This window comes from Centroberyx gerrardi, chromosome 4, assembly GCF_048128805.1.
Source record: "Centroberyx gerrardi isolate f3 chromosome 4, fCenGer3.hap1.cur.20231027, whole genome shotgun sequence".
Lineage (NCBI taxonomy): Eukaryota > Metazoa > Chordata > Actinopteri > Beryciformes > Berycidae > Centroberyx > Centroberyx gerrardi.
This window is the reverse complement of record NC_136000.1, coordinates 31,956,647-31,978,952: the sequence shown is the minus strand read 5'-3', so window position 1 is coordinate 31,978,952 and position 22,306 is coordinate 31,956,647. Positions and strand designations below refer to the sequence as shown.

Here is a 22,306-nt window from a genome sequence, read left to right as displayed (position 1 = left end):
GGGGCAGAGCCGGCTCTTTTTCCTAAGGAGGCTTAGGTCCTTTGACGTCTGCAGTAAAATGCTGCACATGTTTTATCAGTCGGTGGTGGCAAGTGTCCTCTTTTACGCTGCGGTCTGCTGGGGAGGCAGCATGAAAGACAAGGACACTAGGCGGCTGGACAAGCTGGTGAAAAAGGCTGGCTCAGTGCTTGGCGGGAGGTTGCACTCACTGGGGACTGTGGTGGAAAGATGCACACGGAGTAAGTGCAGGCCATCCTGGACAATGTCAGTCATCCCCTCCACAACACCCTGGCAGGCCAGAGAAGCAGCTGCAGCGGACGGCTCATCTCGCTGCGCTGCAGGACTGAACGGTTCAGGAGATCCTTTGTCCCCACAGCCATCAGACTTTACAACACCTCAGTCAATAGCAGGGGCTTATGACCTTGGCTGCTGGATTCTGTGAAATATTCTGTGAAATATTACTACTGGACTCTGTGTAGGTTTGACTCTGTCAAGGACTGTGTGGACCCTGTGCAATACCACTGGACTCTGTGCAATAATCCTCAAGGACTATGTGGTACTTTTTTACTTTTTATTGACACCTTCTATTCATTTATTTGACTCTTTGCTTTTAAGTAATTTTGGTTTTTAACCCTGTGCATGCTGCATTACCTTCTTTTATTTTGTATTGTCTCTAATCTATAGTTATATGTTAATACAGATTGTGTGAGCTACTGGACACCTGGATTTCCCCAAGGGGATGAATAAAGTATCGATCTATCGATCTATCGATCTATCGATCTATCTAACTAACTAACTGTTACCTGAACAGGAAGTTATTCTATTCCATTCAGCTACAGGCTGTATGTGACCATAAGAGCAGATTCATTGACATTTATGTTGGCTGGCCTGGGTCGGTCCATGATTCTCGGGTTCTGAAGAACAGTCCCATCTTCACTCAGCGAGCTTATCCCCCTGATGGATGCTGCATTCTTGGAGATGGTGGCTACCCTTGTATCTCCAAACCGATTGCTTTGATGACACCCTACAGAGAACCGGTGAGGGATCCAGTGAGAGCCCACTTCAATCATCACCACTCAAAGGCACGCAACATCATTGAGATCCTTTGGCATGATGAAGATACGATGGCGTACCATTTTCTTCAAGGCCCTTGAGGTTAAGCCATCGTTTCATTGTGGTTACCTGCTGTGCAATCCTGCACAATCTGTGCATCACCAATGGAGACATCCTGGAGCCAGAGCAGATTGCCTTGAGACCAGATAGCAATGACGATGCACCAGAGTATGAGCTGGCAGATGTGCAGGATGGAGATCGCCTGAGAGATCGTCTAGCAGCTTCTGTGTCAGCACCTGTTGCCCCTGTTGCAGTTCTAATGGACCATGATTATGATGTATAACAGTCACCACAATTGTATATTATAAATTATTAATGGATAACAAAACAAGAAGCATAGTTTATCAGTAGTATATTAACTTTTATTGCTTGTAAGACAATTATATTTATACATAACATTTCTAAATTTCAATTTATTTATTCATTTTGTTTTAAATTACATTTAATCTCACATTAATAATATATAAGTAATTGATTGGTTGCTTTCTAACTTATGTAATCAAATGAGTAAATAAATAAATAAATTGAAATGATTTAAAAAAAATTTACATTTAGGCTACATTTACATTCACATTTACATTTTCTCAATTAACTTTTCAAATAAACTGAACAATCTTTGATAGCTTTCTGCCTCTCGTCTGTCTCTTTCTGCAGCTCTCTCTGCCTCCCTCTCTAGAAATTCAAGTACCGGATCCATCTTCCTCTTCTTGGCCGGCCCTGGCTGTGGTTCTGGTTCTCCCTCTGTTTCTCCCTCTGCCTCTGGCTCTGGCTCTTCTTCTGGAACTGGGTCCCTGGAAGTGGCTCCCCCCTTATTGGCCCACAGACTGGCTCCTACATGTTTGGGTCTAATTGAAGGCTTATCGCCTATGATATCGTCCAAGATGGGGAACCACTTCCAGGAAGCCACAGTTTCCTCCCCCTCTTCTGTCCCGATGCCAGTTGGTGGCTTCACAAGGTCCTATGAACAATAAACTTTACTTTACTAATAATAATAAACTTTATTTGTAGGCTACACCATCTTTCTAAAAACAGAGTTTGGGTGCTTTACAGAAAGCTTTAAGCTTTACATAAAACTGGTATTATGAGAAGCTAAACCTAATCTGATCTTAAAAGGTAGGCTATAAAAGTGATAACTGAAACACTTGTCACAGACTCTTAATAATATTCAACAAACCTTGTATATTCGTTTCAGGTTTTCCCATTTCCTCGCAGCTTTGGCTGGGTCCGCAATGCCCTTTAGCCCCATCTCTTCTAGTATAACCTTATAACAGAGAAAGTGATCATCTACTGAGCCTACTTGATTTATCACAGTCATTAGTTGCTGGGCGTTTTAGATAATTATGTTGGTAAAATCAGCCAGTACAGTTAGTCAAGTTGTTAATCGGTCTGGTATGATCAGCCAAACTTACTCCCATCCATGTTGAGCCGCATTTCTCTTCCCATTGAAGAGATGTGCCTTCTCCTTACAAAGACGCACCAACTTTTCAATATCTTCATCTGGCCAACCAGATTATGTATCACTAGCTGACATTAAGAAAAAAGTAGCCACTAAAGTAGCAGAAAAAGTAGCCGCTCAAAAGTAACTAAACTAAAAGTAATGTTAGCCTCACATATAACTCTGATGCATAGAATATTTATTCACCAATGATCAATGGTCAGAAAACGCTTAATATGGCAACATCGTTGAATAAATATGCATCAGAGTTATGTGTGCGGCTAACGTTACTTTCCGTTTTAGTTACTTTCACACAGCCAGCACTTCGCCAATCCAGGTGTGCAGTTTCCTTCACATTTTGGACAAAAAATATGTTACAATAAGCTATGTACCGTATAACTTGCTTACCAATTATAGCTAGAGACTAAACAAATGGCCTTAATGTTAGCGTTAACTAACTGACGTACGTATTAGTGCCCTAAAACGCAGATAGTGATCCATTCTGGCCACAGCCCTTGGGAATTCCCTACAGAAAACTTGTGTCATCTGTTAGACCTATCGGGAGACTAAACATCAGTGATTGTTTCATGTACCATGTTGGCTTAGCTTTTCTGTTATCCTAGCTTAAATACAGGGAGAAATGGGAGGGACGAAAGTAGCACAGCCTTAACTATGCATTTCTTTGGTGTTATGCTGGCTGGATCTGCCTGGGATTAACGTGAGGAAGACAGACTGAGGTCTGATCAGGTCTGAGGTGTGTGACAGAGCCAGCCAGTCTTATAAGAGGTGCGGTAAAGGCAGATCCCCGTTAATATATTAGCTGTCACTGAAAAATGACAGTGGATAGATTAGGTACATATTCTGACATTCTGACTAGGCATTACAAACAAAACATGACAAGAAATTGATATTTCGAAACATTTGTTTATGTGGGCCACATAGACCCTTGCCAAAATTCAAGAAAAAACGGCTAAAATGACAGACCCAAAATGAATCAGGAATAGCTCCTCAACCATAAGGCCTGTATGCATGTTTGTGGCATCCTTTGATAGGAAAGGAGGTAAGCAGTATGAATCCATTGTAAGTAAACCTATATCTATTACTATTCCAGAGTAAATGGAGATGCAATAAAGGAAAAAAATAAGATTTTCATCCTCGCCTAGTATAATCTACATTTCAAAGGCAATATCACCATTATAACCAAGATCCCATGGATAATGATGTAACTGAATGTGCTATCCTACTCCTTGACTACAACTGTAACTGTAAATGTGATGAAAATACAATAAAATACAACATTTATGATACAATTTATAAAGATATATTCAGGCGGACTCCATGTTTTGGTCATTTGGGTACACAAAGTGTCCATGTGTACCATCTGGGTTTTCTGCATGTTTACTGGGAAGTTACAAATAACATAAATCGCCCAAAAACATACAAATAATAATAAACACAAGGAACATTGATCAAGTTTGTGCCTCATGCACCCTCCTGCATAATGATATTGAATCAGACACACAGAGAACCATTGGGCCTGATACTGGGACTATTCTGCCCTCACTAGAGTGTTGAGGTGCTGACTAGCTTGGCAGATAGCTAAACAGGTTTGTTCAATAAGCATCCAAGAGGCAGCAGCTAAGTTTTAGGATGTTTACTGTTAAAAGCACTGTGAAACTGAAATACAAATAAATAACAATTACAAGTTACAATGTGTCTCAATGTATCTAATTTCTTTTCATTTACATATATTGAGGCAACAAATTGGTTACAAATACACACAACACAAATAAACATAAGTATGTGCTGGTTAGCTGGTGTAGCTGTTATTCAATGAACTGGATAGCATTAGCTTGTATCCAAGTAGCGATTAGCGCAAATGCTAACTTAACATTAGAAAAGCCATAGCGTGCTAACGCGATTAGCGTCACGGTATCCAATTCCGGACGGCATATGACCAAAAATTACCAAAAAATCACAATTACCGATATATTTCATCCTGTACTGTTTTCGTTGATGTTTCTCATAAATTAACCATCCTCCATCTGTCTTTTTTAAAGTTTAATATCGCTTTTACCTTAACTTGTATATGATTTTCTTCCAGTCCCTGCAAATGGATGATAGCGCACCAATTTTTGAGATTCAAAAGGCATATCCAATTCCGGACACTTACTTCAGTCCGTGTCGGCGTCGATATTAACCCTTCCTGTACCTTCACAATGTTACAGATGCATGTAAGAAGCGCAGGCTATGTACTCAAGGCTCTTATTTTTCCATTTATCAGCCAATACCGCCACCTACTGGATGCTTTTTTATAATACTCTTCCAGTAAACCTCTTCACATATAAATTATTTGCTCTTGACAATGGATCTATTTCAGACAATTTTAAATCATCTCCAAATGTATGTATATTAAATACTATTTTTTAAAAATGTTTAAGAATAGATATGCATTCTCTTATTCAGCAGTCATAAGAGTGCATTATAACATTAAAATCACTTGTATTCATGCAAGAGTGGAACACACCTTAAAACCAAGAGCTCACACTAGCTCCATACATTCTAGTAAATGTCACCAATATCTTTGAAACTCAATAACAAAATTACACTATAGCCAGTATTCAATAGTCTTATTTATTTGTAAAAACGATTAAATATAAATAAATAATACATAAATAAATAAATAAACAAACAAACAGATAAATAGATAATAAATAGATTGATAGATTGATTGTTTGCTATTCATCACGACACCAAAAACACCAGAAATCTGTATCGTCATCGTCCTCCTCCCAGTCCACACAAGTGGTGTGAAACCACTTGTGGCAATTGTCACACTGGACCCAAGACACCAGACCCTTAGAGTCCTGAGGAGGGTCTTGCTGCTTGCACTGGCCACACCGCCAGATCCTTTCCTCCAGCCTTCTTCTCTTGGGGGCGGTGTGACCTGCTCAGAGAAGAAGTAAGGTATTAGGGCATTATTTGAATGAAAACGGATGAACATGTAAATACTGAAAACAAATTTAACATATTACCAGTAGTTGTCAAGGGTCCAGTGGAGGAGGAGGACGATGACAACACTGTTGAAGGCCCAGGAAGGCAGGAGGCTGCATAAATGAAGAGACTTGTTATGGTAGTTTGTGCTGTTTGTTATTGTAAATGTTTTAACTGAATTCTCCCAAAATTAAGATTGAATTTAAATTGATTGCATTACATAACACTGGCTTATCCTAATCCACAAAATACTGCCGAACATACTACGATGAGAGAGAGGATGAGAAGGAGGAGAAGCCTACGGCCACATCCAGGGAGGGAATCAGAACAGAAAATAGACACATTCATTTTGTTAAGGTCAGGCAACTTTAAGTTGCATCTTACATTGCTTCACATTGCTTAAACAGATTGGGAAAAAAATTACCTTGGGGGGAAGAGGAGGGTGCCCTGGACCCTCGGAGGCCGCGGGATGATGGAACTGAAAAAGAATTGAAAAACATTGTATGGTTTGATATGGTAACATTGCTAGGTGATGATGAATGTTCAAGATACATGAATATCTATTATCTATCTAACTGTTAAGCAAACACAACATACCGTTCAGAACAGGCGATGGAGAAGGAGAGGTGGGGGGATGGTGATTTTCAGGCAGGTGAGTGTGTGGATGGCGGTTAGAGGCAGGCATCTGGGGACCGTGGGAGCGTGAAGAGGGGCCCGAGGGGGCTGAGGGACCGGCGATGGAGGGGCCAGAACTGGCGGGAACAGCCCCGAGGGATACTCTTCTTCTGCGGCTGGGGAGGGAGCCGCCATGCGGGGTACAGGAACTGGCCGTCGAGCTGCCGATGTCTTCGTTCTGCCGCTCCCTGTCTGCCCTGGCCAGAGCTCTGGCTTCCAGACGTGCAGCGTGGTCCTCCACCTCCTCAATGACATCTGCCATCTCCTGTGCTGTCAGCAGACGGGCCTTGGTGATGTTCCTCCTGATCTTACCGGTGTTGCGGGTGAAGTTGACTTCAGTCAGGAGGTGGGCCAGGTCTGCTGATATCCTCCCTGCTGTTACCAGGGGATGGCTGAGGAAGGGGTTTGGGGCATCCTGGCGTGCAGGATTCTGGGATGGGGGGTTCTGGGGTGGGGTGTCCTGGCGTGGGGGGTTCTGGGATGGGGGGTCCTGGGATGGGGGGTCCTGGTGTGGGGGGTTCTGGGATGGGGGGTTCTGGGGACTTCTGGATGGGGTGGTAGCAGCAGGGGTGGCACTAGGAGATGCAGGCGTGGCTGGTGGTTCTGGGAGAGTTCCACGCTGTGGCCCGGACGGCATGACCCGTGACCAGTCAATAGCCGTAGGGTCCAGAGGGTGGAGGCCACACTTCCTGAATCCCGCCACCACCACTCTCCGATCCTTTAGCCTCTGATATGAGTCTCTCAGGACCCTTGAAAACTCCTTCTTGGAAACCACGAAGGAGTGGCTAACTGCCGACAGATCTCCCACAAGCCCAGAGAAATCTGCCTTCAAGGGTCCAAAGAAACTCACATCCAGAGGCTGCAGGATGTGAGACGTGTGTGGCGGCAGGCACAGGAGGATAACCCCCTCCCTCTGTGCCGCCCGGACCAGCTCTGGATCCAGGTGGGACTGGTGGCCATCCAAGACAAGGAGCAGAGGGCGCTCCTGGGTGGCATACTTGAGGAAATGCTCGACAAACCACTTCCTGAAGAGTTCGGAGTCCATGTACCCCGCTGGCGACTTCCCATAGAGGGCATGGGGGACTCCCTCTTTGTTGTAAGGTCCCCCCAGGTAGCCCCCCTTATAGATGATAAAAGGGGGGACGTCCTCCCCAGCCGCGTTGAAGCAGGCCAGGACGGTGATGTGTTCTCTTGTTCCCTGGGCCTGCTTGTAAGCATGTTTCTTCCCTCGGGGCACAACGACTTTCCTCCTGTTGGAGTCCAGCTGAAACCCTGTCTCGTCACAGTTATAAATCTGACAGGGTTTCTCCCTCAGCCCGTGCTCCTCTAAGGTGGTGGACAGCAAGGTGAAGTATTCTTCGATGGGTCCCCTCTTGGCACAGGCTGCCCTCCCATGGTCAATGGTGTCTGGGATCCTCATTGTCAGGCGATGGTGGTGCCTCTGGCGGAAATTGTCCCACCACGTCCGGCTTATGGCGGTCTTGGGGCCTTCTGGATGGCGGTGGTTATATATTGCCAGGGCGTGGGCCAGGACCTGTGGCTTTGTCAGTGGAAACCCATAACTGGCAGAGTACAAACAGTACTCCACCAGGGAACTTTCATCTTCAGGGGTTAGGGATGTCTTCCGGCCGATTTGGCAGCCGGAAACCACCTTTCCACTGATGCGGTCACACAGGCTGGACTTGGGGACCCCAAACACCTGGACTGCCTGCCTCACACTGCACCTGCCCTCCCGCACCTCTTCAATGGCCTGCTCCATAGCCTCCGGGGCCCAGTTCCACTTCATCCTCTTCCTCTTCGCCAAGTAGCGAATGCTAGGCATCTGCAAACACATAAATACAACAGTGCTATTACTTTAAAAATAGTTTGGAATCAAACAGTTTAATATCATATGTAGAAACATAACTGCATGCATTCACACAAATATATACACCTTACCTTTACAGAGTATAGCATGGCAAGAATTGCTACCTCTGCATCATTCTCTCACACTTTTCTCCACCTTGATCCTCCTGCAGAAAAAGACAAATGCACACATGCACACACGCACCCTACATACCTTTTCTGTTATGTGTGTGTTGCTCCTCTCCCTACTCTGCACTGCTGCTGCCTCAGCCTCTCTTTTCTTTTCACACAAAAAATGGCACAAAGTTGACTGCAAGACTCTTATGCATCTTAATAGACTAACATATCACTAAAACCTCTATATATCACAAAAATAAAACAGCAGTAAAGGAAACACACACACACACACACAAGACCAAGAGGATGCAGCAAAAAGTAAAATAAAGTTGCATAACTCAACTTGGTCTTAATAATAGTGGTAATATTAACAATAATAATAATACATTCGCCAGTTAACGGACAAATTTTCACGTGCACACATTGAATTTGAATTAACGTTAGAGTTACAAATACCATAAATTATCCTGGTTATCAATGGCCCTGTTAATGTGTGACTCAGATGTTCTTGGTGAGAAGCCTTTTTTTTTTTTTTTTTAGCAACACTGCTTCTTCTGATAATATGTTTCTCTGCTTCTTCAACATACAAATTGCTGGCGACATCTGCTACTGTGTTTCATTTTTTCATTGGGCAGTTAAGGCTGTGTAAACTAGCAACATAACGGACAAATTTGAAGTGGTAGGGAAGAGAAACAGGCAATTCTCTACATGAAGTAACCGTCGCCCAAAGTGGGATTTAAGGCTTCCCGCTTCTTGTTCGTGACTAAGTTCGCAACTTAATGTTTTTATATGCTTAAATGTGTATAGATATTTATGAAATTTGACACCTAGCTTCTGAAATATGTATAAATTTACACAGAGTGCGAATTATACAATGACAATCGGGGGGGTCAACTTTTTCTCCAGGGCGTAAAGGGAACCCAGTACAGCGCAGGTGCGTGCTTCAGTGAACTGAAGTCTTACAATACTTACAGTATGCTTGTTTAACGTAATGTCTGCAGTCTGTAGATGATGACAAATCAAATCCATTACACCAGCTCATGGGGCACGTACCATACAACAACGTTTGTAGTCAGGGGTCACCAACAAAGTATTCTAGAGCTACTGCCAGCAAGTCAGACCCACTTACATAATTGGCGGGGGGGTCTGGGGGTCCTCCCCCAGAAAAAAAAAGTGTAATTTAAAACAAATTTCCTGCATTTCTACACCACCTAACCTCTTGGATTAAGTCAAGAAACAGCAACCCTGTATAATGTTAACCAAAAATGTTACATTATGTTATATTACTAGATTTCAGCGTTGAGGTAGGCTACTTACATTCATGATTTTGCATAGGCATAGCCTACTAACCTAAAAACCTATTATCTGGAATCGCGAGAAAGTTTCAGAGTGAGACACAGAGCGTCCCCGTAACCATAGTAACTCTCTCACTCCTGCCTGCGTGCGCACGGCGCGAGAGGAGAGGGAGAGACGCTGTGCTGCTGCCAGAAGAGCCGCTGTGAGAACGTGTAAAGTTTGAATTGCGTGAGTCTCACGGTCAATGCGTGAGAGTTGGCAGCCCTGGGCCGTCTCCATTGGCTTGCGCGACGCACGCGAGCATAGACTTTAAAGCCTTGTTTGAGCGAGGGAGGCAGACGAGACGTTCAGCTAACGTCAAGGTTAAGAAATGGTATGGTCCACTTTAGGGGTGTCTGAAATCGTATTACAAGATTCTTCCAGGCATGATGAATATGGGAAATATATTGTAATATTTACGATTACAGATAAGAAGGATATATAAATGTTTCGACCCCTCCAACCTGTTGTTTTTACCTCTTTTGGGGGGGTCCAAGTCTTAATTAGGGGGGTCAGACCCCCCAATCCCCCCCGTAATTCGAACCGTGAATTTACGTCACGTACCTTTCGGTTGGGAACTCCATACAGAAATGCCGGGGAAACACCGGAAATTACGCGAGTGACCGGAATTGGATACAGTGTCCGGAATTGGATACCGTTCCGTTAGCTTGTATCCAAGTAGCGATTAGCGCAAATGCTAACTTAACATTAGAAAAGCCATAGCGTGCTAGCGATTAGCATTGCTAACGTTTTTATAGTTATTTCAAGCAAGAAGAAACTAGCGATCTTTCAGGTAAGTATTAAAGCTGAGAATCACATAAATGTAAGTGTCTAAACTAAATGTTAATTATTACTTACAGACATATGTTGTTTAGGGATTAAGAGAAAACTGAACAAAAAAGAAAAAACAGCAGTTGGCATTGTTACCATGGAAACCAAACTAGGCAAGTCTAGAGACAGCATGGACAGGCGATTCCATCAGTTCTCTTAAAGGGGCAGCACAGGGACCTTCGGTTAGAACTGGAATGGAGGACAAAATAATGATTAACCAGTAAAATAGTTAGATGCAAGGTTGAATTGTATATATTTGTAACATACAACGTAATAAATTGTATTGCATAATGTCAACATTCGCTTGGATGATCAATCAGTGAACTAATGATAAGTATATGTCATAAAAATGTGTTAACTGTTTTGTGGTCCGTTTTGACCGGTGCTACTTTCGTCCCTATAGTGAGGGGCAAAAGTAGCATTGTGCAGCTTCTCTTTTCGGTCTGATTACGTTTGATGTATAGATCCGTGGGACAAAATTATTGTTTGTATTGGTAGGGCACATGTGTAGGATGTCCGCATTAAAATATTATAACTCTAGGCAGAGGTGGGACCAAGTCATTGTTTTGCAAGTCACAAGTAAGTCTCAAGTCTTTGCACTCAAGTCCCAAGTCAAGACAGGCAAGTCCCGAGTCAAGTCCCAAGTCAAGACTGACAAGTCCCAAGTCCTAAACTTTGAGTTTTGAGTCCTAAACAAGTCATAATGCGCTCTTCACCAAATGTAATGCCATTTTAACAACAGAGTAATAATATATTAAATTTACACAAATCATGAATGCTTTTTTAGAAGCCGATTTGTCATCTCGTTTCGGGTGAACATCAAAGTACGAGTCGGGGAGGGAACCCACAAGTCTCGTCTGTTTAAACAGATCATTGCTGTACAATGGCCGACACGGAGCCTGTGTTATGGGGGGGATAGCTGTAACGTTAGCTAAGCATTGGCTCGCTAATTACGTTAATATATTAGCCTCGACTTACCGTTCTTTGTGCAGCTTCAAATGTCGAACGAAGTTGGAAGTTGTTGCATCTCCGTCTGTAATTTTCGACCTGCATGTTTTGCATACTGCAATTCGTTTTTGGTTGACCACCGCGTAGTTTTTGTACGCGAACGAAATTATCTTTGGTATCATTTTTTCTAACTGGCGCTCAGTAACGTAACATTACTTCTTCATGGTTCTCTCCTGCAACTTGATTGGATGCTGTCAGATTGGTTCAAACAAAGTGAAGTGTCGACTTGCTGGGAATGAATAGCGTTAACGTTAGTTGATTCAGGAAATAAAGGGAAATGAATTGATTCGTGGCACACTTTTTAAATAACATACTTTTTAATCTTTGGGTTTGGGGGAAGGTATCAAGTCTTTTCAAGTCAAAAGGCTCAAGTCCAAGTGAAGTCACGAGTCACTGGTGTTAAAGTCCAAGTCGAGTTGCAAGTCTTTTTTGATTTTGTCAAGTCGAGTCTAAAGTCATCAAATTTGTGACTCGAGTCTGACTCGAGTCCAAGTCATGTGACTCGAGTCCACAACTCTGACTCTAGGTGACGCAATATTTTTGTAATGAGGAAAAAACAAAAAAGTGCTCCCGGATCTCCCCTACTCTGGCATGTAAAACGTGACACTAACAATTGTAAAACACAGACAGCGTTTATGGAATATGTGACACGTTCTATCATTTTCAGTCGGAAGTCGCAACGGCGCATTTGTGGATAAACGTGATTTTATGAGAAAAGATCGATTTTTGGCTGTTTTGGGGTTTCATCCGATTTTAATATAATAAAGCCTTGGCTTTCATTCTGTGTAAAGATTATTGTGAAATTCAAACGCTAAATATAGTTTTGAAGCTTATAAAGGTAGGGTGACAAGCAGAACTACTAGCTTAGTTTGTCAACAAAGCTTGCATTCCTCATGTTGCCAGGTTCGCGGTTTTTAATGTACTTGGAAATGTTATAAATGCTGTAGGACTTAAAACGCTGTTTATAAAGTTTGTCAGGGTTGTATTGTGGAGTTTTGTTATTGGTTTGTTATTTTGCACTAGTTTCATTGATCATTGGGCTGTTTATGGGTTGGGTTTAATTGGCACTGGGAGGGTTTTGTCGCTAAGAACCTGGCAACACTTCTCCCCGTCCCTCTCTCCCTTACTATGTGTCCCTTAAAATTATGAATGAACGTATGCATAGTAACAGATTGACCATCGTTCACTTTATTGTCTAATCAAAATTATTGTTTCATCCGCGGGAAAACGTAGTTGTCAGGCATCTCAACCTGTGTGTGTGTGTGTGTGTGTGTGTGTGCGTGCGTGTGTACGTGCACACATGCATATCTGCTTGAGAGTGTGTGTGTATGTGTGTGTGCGTGTCTGTGTATGTAAGACTGCAAATGTAATGTTAGTATGTTATGTTATGTTTGAATGATTTCTTTATTTGAATAAATGTCTCAGAATTGACTTCAAACTTTGAGGCCCTTTTTCTCAAAAACATAGTTTGGAAACAGTCAAGACATCAAGACAGAGAGAGAATGTAGAGACTGCTATTGTAACCTCATGGCTATGATTTGACCACTGGCCATAACACATGGCCTCAAGTGTAAATTAAAGCAATAAGCCCTGCGAGGCCGTGGTTTACAGTGATTTTAGAACAGCTAAGGGGTGTTGTTAGGCACGACGTGGAGCGGAGTGGTTACTGTCTTGAGGGAGGAGGAGAACGAATTGTGGGAAGGCGTAACCCAGGACCTGATGAGCGATGAGGATGATGATCATGATGGAGCTGGAAGGAAGACATGGCGAGTGAGGAGACCAGCGTTTAGAGGCGCAGAGCTCTCAGCACTGTGCCAGAGGTTACAGCTCCGCCTTGAGAATGATGCGGTGTACATGGCAACTCACACAATTAGAGTCCTCTCTGAAGAACTCTCTGACAGATCACCACCTGTGCGAAGAATCAACCCTGGACATTATGTTTGTCCTACTCCCATGCCTTCCTTCCCTACCACCAGCTCTCCTGCACCTCATGCAATGGGCAGATGGCTTCAAATGATAAATAATTGAAGTTCTAAATATTTTATAAAGACTATAATGTTCTTTATTGTTAATCCTTTTGTTTTTTAGTAGGGATTGGTAGTAATATTTGTCTAAAAAATGGCAGACAGTAAAGTTTAAAGTAAAGTTTAAAAGCCACTGAATTTGTTGACGCGTTAAGGAATGTACATCCACTGAACTTACAATAAATAAACATGGACATAATTAAAAGATTGTGTGCAATTCATAAATGCTGCTTTTAAATGTACTTTTTAACAGCTGATTCTGAATTCCTGTTGTAGCATATTCAAAACCAAATAGTCAGTTTTCAAGATTTGTGAGAAAGGGACAGCTGTATTTCCAAGTATACCATGTTTCTTGTGTGCTTTTAGGACAGGGGTTCTTAAAGGTTTCATAATCCCAAATAAATGGGAACCTCATCTGCATCATCTAATGTTTACATTCTTCTTGAACTTATCCAGTGTTGTATCTTGTTAGCTAAAAACATTTAAAAGGTATTTTGTTTTTATAGGCTATTACATAGCCTATTCACCTTATGTTCCATGGCAACCCGGGGGTCAGCGGAGCACTTCCGATTGTGTTTACACTTCCGGTGGTCGCGACGCGAATCAGCGGAAGTTGTTTAGTACTAGCGGAGTAGCGTAGTTTGACGAGAGTCTCGACTATTGTTAGCTACGGCTCTGGTTGAAGGCTTTGAACCTGAAAACCCCACCCAAACGTCCTTTTGTGTGTTCCTTCCACTTTGTGGATAAAAAGCCAACAACAGAGCATCCCTACCCGGAAAAGCGGCTTGGCTATGAAGCTCCGGTGAAGAAACCACGTCGGGTGCTAGTCAAGCCGTCAGGTATGTCAAATTATCAAGCTCCTGTTTGCACTGGTTGTTTGTTCAGAAGTAGGTGTACAATTTGCAATGATAACCAGAGGTTAAAGTGGGATTTGGCAGGTGGGGGAACCCTTTTTTAGAATTTGATTACTTGGAGCTAAAGCGTTTATATTCTTAGCCCAAAGTCCTTTAATTCTAAATACACTGACCAATATATAATAATATTTTCAAAGTAGTTGCAGTAGTAATCATTTCAGCAGTAGTAGTAGTAGTAGTAGTAGTGTTAGCAGTCATTGGTCAATAGTAGCATTTGGACAACCAGCAGTACTAAGACTAGTAGTAGCAGTGGTAGTAGTTGTAATACCAGCTGCAGTAGTTGTAGCTATATTAGTAGTAGTAGTAGTAGTAGTAGTAGTAGTAGTTCAATAATAATAAGAATGTGCTTGTAGTAGGACCTTTGAAGTCAATGACCTATTTTTTTTTTAACATACATTTAAAACCAGACTGATTGATATATGAGAGTTGCCTGGATTGAATTAAAAGACTGCTGGATATACTGGATATTTTTTTATCAGGGAAGGGCCTCAATGATTACACTTTTGTTAATTGTTAAACGTGCTCTGTTCTGGTTCACTGTCTACATTATAAACTACAGAGTTAAATGCTGTCTGTGACTGTTCAAGAGCAGTTTACAAATACCTTCCAAGGACAAAAAGAACAGCAGGGCGATTCAACACACTCGGGGAAGAGACACCAAAGGCCTGATCACCTATAGACCTTAGCCTGGTGGTGATGGCGGAGTGCAGGCTGAGGGATGAAGTGTAACTGTAGAGGAGGTTCGAAAGGTAATTAGGTGCTTGGCAATGGAGGGACTTGAAGGTTGAAGATGAGGATCTTTACAGTGATGTGGAACTTGATTGGTAGCCTGTGCAGGTGGACGACAGTCTGAGAGATGTTACACAAGCCCGAGTAGAAAGACGGCAACCTCTAGTAGACAACTCAGTTGATCAGCTCTCAGCAGATCCTCTGGTGGGAAACAGATACACAAATTTCAGGAAGATACAATGACTGGTCAATGAGGTAGTCTTTACAGAAATAGATAACTGTATTCTCCTGATTAAAAACAAACACAAGAAAATGTTTCAACTGAGTATTCTGAAGTGGTATTCCTCAATTTTAAAACTACCCTGCCAGGAATCTTTATTCTTTAATTTTCTTCAATGTAAATAGTGGGCCACTGTTCCCCATGTTGAAATAGTGTTTAGTGTTCAGTATTGATACAACACAATTGTCTGGTTACTGCAATCATTTACTTGTGTGTGGTCTCGGATACCGTACTCCATGTGACGAGTATAACCAGGCAGTACACAGCAGTCTGAAGTGTGGTCAATTGGGCTGACCGGACCTGGGCCTGTTCTCAACCCCCACCCCTGGACACAAACTAATTGGTGCCTGTTTAAAAAAGAAGAAAAGAGGATTTTAGAGAGTTTGATGACAGGGATACATCAACGGGTGGTAATAGAACTGGCAAACATAAACACATAAACATCAATAACCAGAAATGTATTCTTACAACATATTATGTACTGAGCTAATAAAAAAACCCAATAAATTATTCTTTCTACTTGCCTTAGCTGACAATAATTATCATACATATTCCTCAAAGTAAAAAATCACCTGATGAGTCAGCACGCATGTCACCACCGAGTGTCACATCCCCACCAGCTATGGTGTCTCTGATGAGGTCATCCTGGTTCTGGTTCCACTGCCAGATGGTGGGGGGAAAAGGAGCTTGGCCTGGTGTTTGTGGAAGGTTGTTTCTGAGATCCCTTGGATCTTGACGGCATCCATGACCTAAAAGGAAAACAGCAATGTGATGTGATGACATCGCACTTTATACAACTAATACTCAATACACCTTCTGTGCAGATTTACATACAAAAGAATCCGACTAAATAAACAAGATGTTAGCCAAAAGTAAAAGGTTTGTTCTCTTGGGGAATGGCATGTAAGACTAAATTCAATTTTGCTATTGGGTTAAATTGTATTTCAGGCACTATTCAAAAGGTAAGTATGAATGGAAAATGTATTGTATTAGCTGTTGCTATTCAATCATATTATATTTCAGTAGTACTGAAGGGTAAGTGTGGCTTTGTAATGTAATATTTGTTGCACTGTTGATGTAGATGGACTCAGTGTAATTCAGTGTAAATATGGCTATGGAATGAACTTATATTGGACGCAAACAACAGGAAACTTTATCCTCAGTAGTATGCAGAACTGCATGTCACACTTGATTATAGGCCTACATGAACTCTTATTGTAAGTTTACATTAATCATTGATACGGCACAGTCCTATACAAAATAAAACATGACAGCTGATATTATGACTCACCTTTGCTTCTCCTGTTGGGCTTCATGTTAGCCTGTCCCGTCTGGCACCCGATCTCTCTGGTCAGTTCAGGCTGAAACGGAACATAATTCTGTTTCACAATTCTACTTCTTTCACGTTCATTTTTTCGAAAATAACCGTGTTTATAGATGTTAAACGGGCAATCTTATTAGTCAAAGCGACATTCTAACCAACCGAACAATTCACATAAACCGCGACAGCAGCTCTGAATAAAGGTATAGGTTACCAATTTTTGCCATATTACGCACTCTCGGAGTTACAGCACAGCCTAATTATTGCAATATTCATCACTTTACCAGCCTATCGACTGACCTCATAGGACAGATAGATAACGTTAGACAACGGGCGCACATATGGATTTAGACTCAACAGCAACGTGACACAACAGCACCCTAGGTTAGCTATCAAGGTAGCCTAGGCTTAGCCACGTAAGCTAACCATGCTAGGGCCGTTTCTTACCATATAACGTTAGCTAGGCAGTCATGTCACGGTCAATACAATGCTTATTACAAACATGCTTTTTGTACACTCACCTCAAAGTGCAGCAGCGGACTTGACAAGGAGCTTGCTGGCAGCAGGTGCAACTGCTGTGGCGGTGGTCCTGTTGTCGGCACTGGGAGGGCACTGTTTGGCACTGCATTGCTTTTCAGCATGGGCACTTTAGTGTAACCCCTATCCACCTCCATGAGATTGGACAAGCAATTTCGGGAAAAAATAATCCTACAAACTCCAGCTGTAGGCGGGAGATCACAATGCACGCAGCCACTGGCGCCTAAATTTTCTAGGTCTGTTGGAAAGCTGTGCAGTCCGGAGGTGTTTTTGCAGCCGTGAAAAAGACAGTCTCTTCCCGTACTGGCCACTAACCTAGCTAACAAATACTAAAACTAACTAATGCTTAATCAAACAACTATCTAAAACACACAAACTTGAACTATGAAAACCAGCTAAAACTAACACTACCTACAACTAAATCTGGAAAAATCTAACAATGGTCTAAAATCGCTAACTAACCTACTAAATACTGTAAACACACAAAAACAATGAAATTTACACTAAAACAATCTATGCTAACTGTTCAATCGAACTACAATGATCAGCGTCATCACGGTCGCCGCGGCCATATTGTTGACATACCGCTGGCTGCAGCTGTCAAAAGTAACAAGTGACAGCCTAGGCGACAGTAGCGCTAAGAGGACGCTAGCCACCGTTAGCCTATTACCGTTTTTACTGCGTTAGTATCTATTGCACAACAGCGATGGTGTCCTGTGTAATACACGGCTGTACTAATAACAGCAATAAAACCCCCGGAGTTAGTTTTTATGCCATCCCTACTGTCCGCAGACGTGAAGGGAAAGAGACTGAGGATCTAAGCCAGCGCAGGAGAGACCTGTGGCTAGCTAGGATAGACAGGCGAAACTTTCAGCCAACACAGCAAAGTCTGTTCACATCATTTTACCACAGGTAGACATTAACGTTAGCTAAGGGAAGAAGACTTTGTAAGATCAATTGATTGGTCATGATTGATCCAAAGCCAGTAATGTTATCTATTAAGTTAACAGTGAACCTGAGCCTGTGTGGTTTACCTGCTTCTCTAGCTCCTCCTCCTACTCGCAAGATCGGCAGATCGCAAACCAACTTTTTTAGGTGCCTAGCGCCACCTACTACTGTACCAGTGTGTAGTATCATGAAAACATATAACTTCCATAACTGTTAAAATATAATTAAAATTCTATTTAGTAAACCTGGATCTTAAAGAAAACTAATGAGGTCCCCTTCCTTCCAATCTCACCTACCTTACCACAAAGTCTGTACCTTTCCATAGTAAATTTACTACATGTAACAGTACACGTTCTACATTTTACTATTACATTCCTTGCATTTATCTGAAGCACTCTTGTCCATAATAAACAAAGTGGACTTTTGCCATAATTCCATCACTGGCATGTCTAATTGATCCTCTCCAGCTCTCACCTTCTTGATCTCTTTCTTTCTCTCCATCTCTCCATCCCTCCATCCTGTGGAAGCCCCTTTCTGCCACCTATTTAAAAAAAATCTGGCACTTATCTTTTGTATGCTTTTGTTAGGCGCCAAGTATTATTTTCACTATATGACTTAGTAATTATGAGAAGCTTTCTCATTATTTATGACTTAATGTCTCGTAAATATAAGAAAGTTTCTCATAATTATGAAATACTACGTTCTAATATTGAGAAATCACTTGATGATGAAAAAAGAAGGCTATGTGCCAGAATGTTTTAACAGGTGGTGGAAATGGGCTTCCACCTCCCCTCTCTATCTCTCTTATTTGTTCTCCAAAGCCTCCCCCCATTTCTGACAGAGCACTTTCTTTTAGGCAAGCCATCATACATGACAGCACTCATCCTGACTGGGCCCCCTCACTGAAGCTGGCAGGAGAGACAGAAAAGACAGGAGAGACTGAGAGAGCAAAACATATCAAATCAGGGAAGGCAAGAGTAATGGCCAGGTACATCAGGGTGCAGCAGCGTAGAACACAGAAAATGGTGGCAAGCACAGAGAATGTGGCACAGGAGCAGATAGACAGTTCAGGGATGGATACTACTGAGGCTGTTATGGATGCTGTTGAAACTGTTGAGGAGGACACATGCACATCTGAAGTGTGCTCTAAAACAAAAGTTGATTATCAGAGACTGCTTACTGAGAATATTGCACTCAAATATCAGCTAGACAGTGAAAAGATAACCATGGACACACTCAGAGACAATGAGAAGAAAGTCAGATATTACACTGGTTTACCCAGTTTTGCTACGTTAATGGTGCTCTTTCATTTCATTGAAGGCTTCCTCACTGACAGCGTTAAAACTTCACTCGACAAGTTTCAAAAACTTGTGTTGGTACTGATGAGACTCCGTCACAACTTCCCCGAACAGGATCTTGCCTACAGATTCGGCATTTCACAGTCTACAGTGTCCAAAACCTTCGTTTGTGTTATACATGTTTTGTACGTGAGGCTTAAGAAGTTCATTTTTTGGCCAAGGAGAGAAGAGCTTTGGAAGTCTATGCCAATGACCTTTCGACAACATTTTGGGTCTAAGGTTACAGTAATAATCGATTGTTTCGAAATTTTTATCGAGAGGCCTTCAAATTTGACAGCACGCAGTCTCATTTGGTCTTCATATAAACACCATAACACTATTAAGTACCTTATAGGCATCACACCTCAGGGATTGATTTCTTTCCTTTCTAACGCATGGGGAGGGCGCACTACTGATAAATATATCACAGAAAATTCAGGCTTACTAGAGCTGCTTACCCCAGGTGATTTCATCTTGGCAGACAGAGGCTTTGACATACAGGACAGTGTAGGCTTAAAATGCGCACAAGTTGTAACACCCAGTTTTACTCGAGGAAAGTTACAGCTGTCTGCTCTTGAAGTTGAGGCCACCCGCAAAATTGCACATGTCCGCATACATGTTGAAAGAGTGATTGGACTGGTGCGTAATAAATATGTGACACTGTCAGAGAAGATACCAATCTCCTACTTGGTGACATCAGGATCTGAGACAGCAACTATCGATAAGATAACAACAGTGTGTTGCTGCCTAACCAACATGTGCACTTCTGTTGTACCTTCTGACTAAATGTAGGGTTGTAAAACAGGGGTTGATACCGCATGTGTAGTGTGACCTTAACATGAAAGACCTTAATCACAAGAAGAGAGAATTCAGTATGGAATTAGAAAAAGATGTGTATCAATCCACTCAATTCATGTGGTTTTAGCTAATACTCCTCTCCACAGTCTGCTCAGTCTGGATATCTATTTATAACACAATACGGTATGTAGAATCTAAATACTTTGCACTAAAATGTCAGGATTTGGACCTGAATCCATCAACAACACTACTAAATACCCAAATACAGCAGTTTTCAGCTGAAAAAAGCGGTTTTGGGGTTTAGTTACTCTTTAAGCTAGAGATTTTATTTGTGTACACGAAGAGAGATTTGGGAAAAATGTTTGGGCTTGTTAAATGGTCAGGAGGGGATGATGAGGGAAAATTAAGCATTGTGCCAACCAAAAATATAAGAAACTTTGACATAGATAAATACTTACGGGATGATTTCCTCTGAAGAGGAATTTGCGGTTGAATGGGGATCAGGGAAGCGGCCCGTTTCCCCATTTTCATGGCGACCATACAAAAAGTTGCAGGTAAGATTTTTCAGTTAAATTTGTAGCGTTAAGTTATTTTACAATCAAAATCATGATGTACAAGAGATTAGCGTTACGCTTAGTTATAGTTAACATTGGCTTAGTTACCTGTAATACCAAGCTAGCTTTGCTGGCTAATGTCACTTTTCTGCTAACTAGACAGAGAGACCCTTGAGCAGATTTTGGTGGCAGGTAAACAGAATGATGATGAAGAATCGGATGAAGACATCATTTTGACGAAAAGAAGGCACATTCCTAAATGGCTGTGGGATAAGGAGGCCTCCCCTCCCAAGAAAGATGTGCCCTCCTTTGCACAAAACAAGGTGAGTTTTGGTTTCATGGAGGCAAATAACAACCTAAGCAACATTAGGAAATAGTTTTTATGGTCTTTTCTTGCTAGCAACATCTTTAGAGAAATTGATTTTCTCCTATCCTCAGGAGAAAATGGCGGCAAAGCACGGACAAGAGAGGGCAATCATGTCCTCTTTTTCTCCACGACAAGACCCAGACACCACAGAAATTTCTGTTCTGCATCAAGAACTGCAGGAGCTAAAAAATTACATGTTCACAGGTAAAAATTAAATTCAAGTACTGCAATAGCTGGAAAGTAGTCTTATTTGAATGGTAGACCCAGTTAAAAACTTGTATTTTCCTATTCAGTATTACTCTTGAGCAGTGTTGAGAGTAATTAGATTACTTTCACTCAGATTACTGCAATTGGATTACTTTTCCCAGTGGCAAGGTAATGTAAGGGATTACGTTTAAATTTTCAGTAATCACATTACAGTTACTATTCTAGTGAAATTCTCATTACTTCTGTTACTTGAGCACAGAATTTTTTGAAAGATATAATGTGTGCTGAGGTGTCGGTCTGCCTCCTGTCTGCTGGTCTAGGATCATTCATATCTTATTTATTGTGATTTAATAAGCGAAACTGATCCTAGATCAGTACTTGTATGATTTGCTGTCCAGTCTTGTATTCTCCTTCTAATAAGGGCTGATCTGGGTTTTAGAAAGTAACACAAAAGTAAAGTAATTAGTAATCTAAGTACTTTTTAGAAAGAGAAATTAGTAAAGTACTGTGATTACAATTTGTAGAAAGTAATGAGTAACTTTACTTCATTACTTTTTTTTTTTGTAACTTACCCAACAGTGTTTTTGAGTACTATCTTCATCATCCACCAAGATGTGAGAGTTACTAAACGTCACTTACTGTAATAAAAAGGAGTTTTAGGGGCTGCATTTTCTACAGTAATCCATTGTACAGTAATCCATTCTACAGTAATCCATTCCAGCAGGGCTGGGTGGGCTTTAGTTCCCCTTGTAGGGTAATGATATTGTAGTGAACCTGGTCAGACCAACTGTAGTGAAAATATCCAAATTTGTAGGCCATGTCTCTGGCTCACAAATCATATTCTCCAGACAGAAGAATGACAAAATGTTTGTTGGTACAGACCCGAGCACATCAGCATGATTTTTTTCAGTGAAATGAAAAGTATGATACAAAAATT

The 22,306-nt window shown here is 41.7% G+C and overlaps 1 protein-coding gene and 1 long non-coding RNA gene across 2 annotated transcripts; both read right to left on the bottom strand.

Moving 5' to 3' along the window:
• Positions 1 to 5,168: 5,168 nt before the first annotated feature.
• LOC144538589 (uncharacterized) lies at positions 5,169 to 6,017 on the bottom strand. The gene is made up of 3 exons (XR_013504375.1): positions 5,967 to 6,017; positions 5,584 to 5,655; positions 5,169 to 5,495 (listed from the first exon to the last, which is right to left on the bottom strand). It is a non-coding gene; the product is annotated as an uncharacterized LOC144538589 (long non-coding RNA).
• Positions 6,018 to 6,113: 96 nt separating this feature from the next.
• Positions 6,114 to 10,536, bottom strand: LOC139915943 (uncharacterized). The gene is made up of 3 exons (XM_071904729.2): positions 10,442 to 10,536; positions 8,156 to 8,342; positions 6,114 to 8,039 (listed from the first exon to the last, which is right to left on the bottom strand). Exons 2-3 carry the CDS (start codon positions 8,171 to 8,173, stop codon positions 6,114 to 6,116), a joined length of 1,944 nt encoding a protein of 647 aa, XP_071760830.2. The 5' UTR covers positions 8,174 to 8,342; positions 10,442 to 10,536.
• Between the last annotated feature and the right edge of the window lie 11,770 nt (positions 10,537 to 22,306).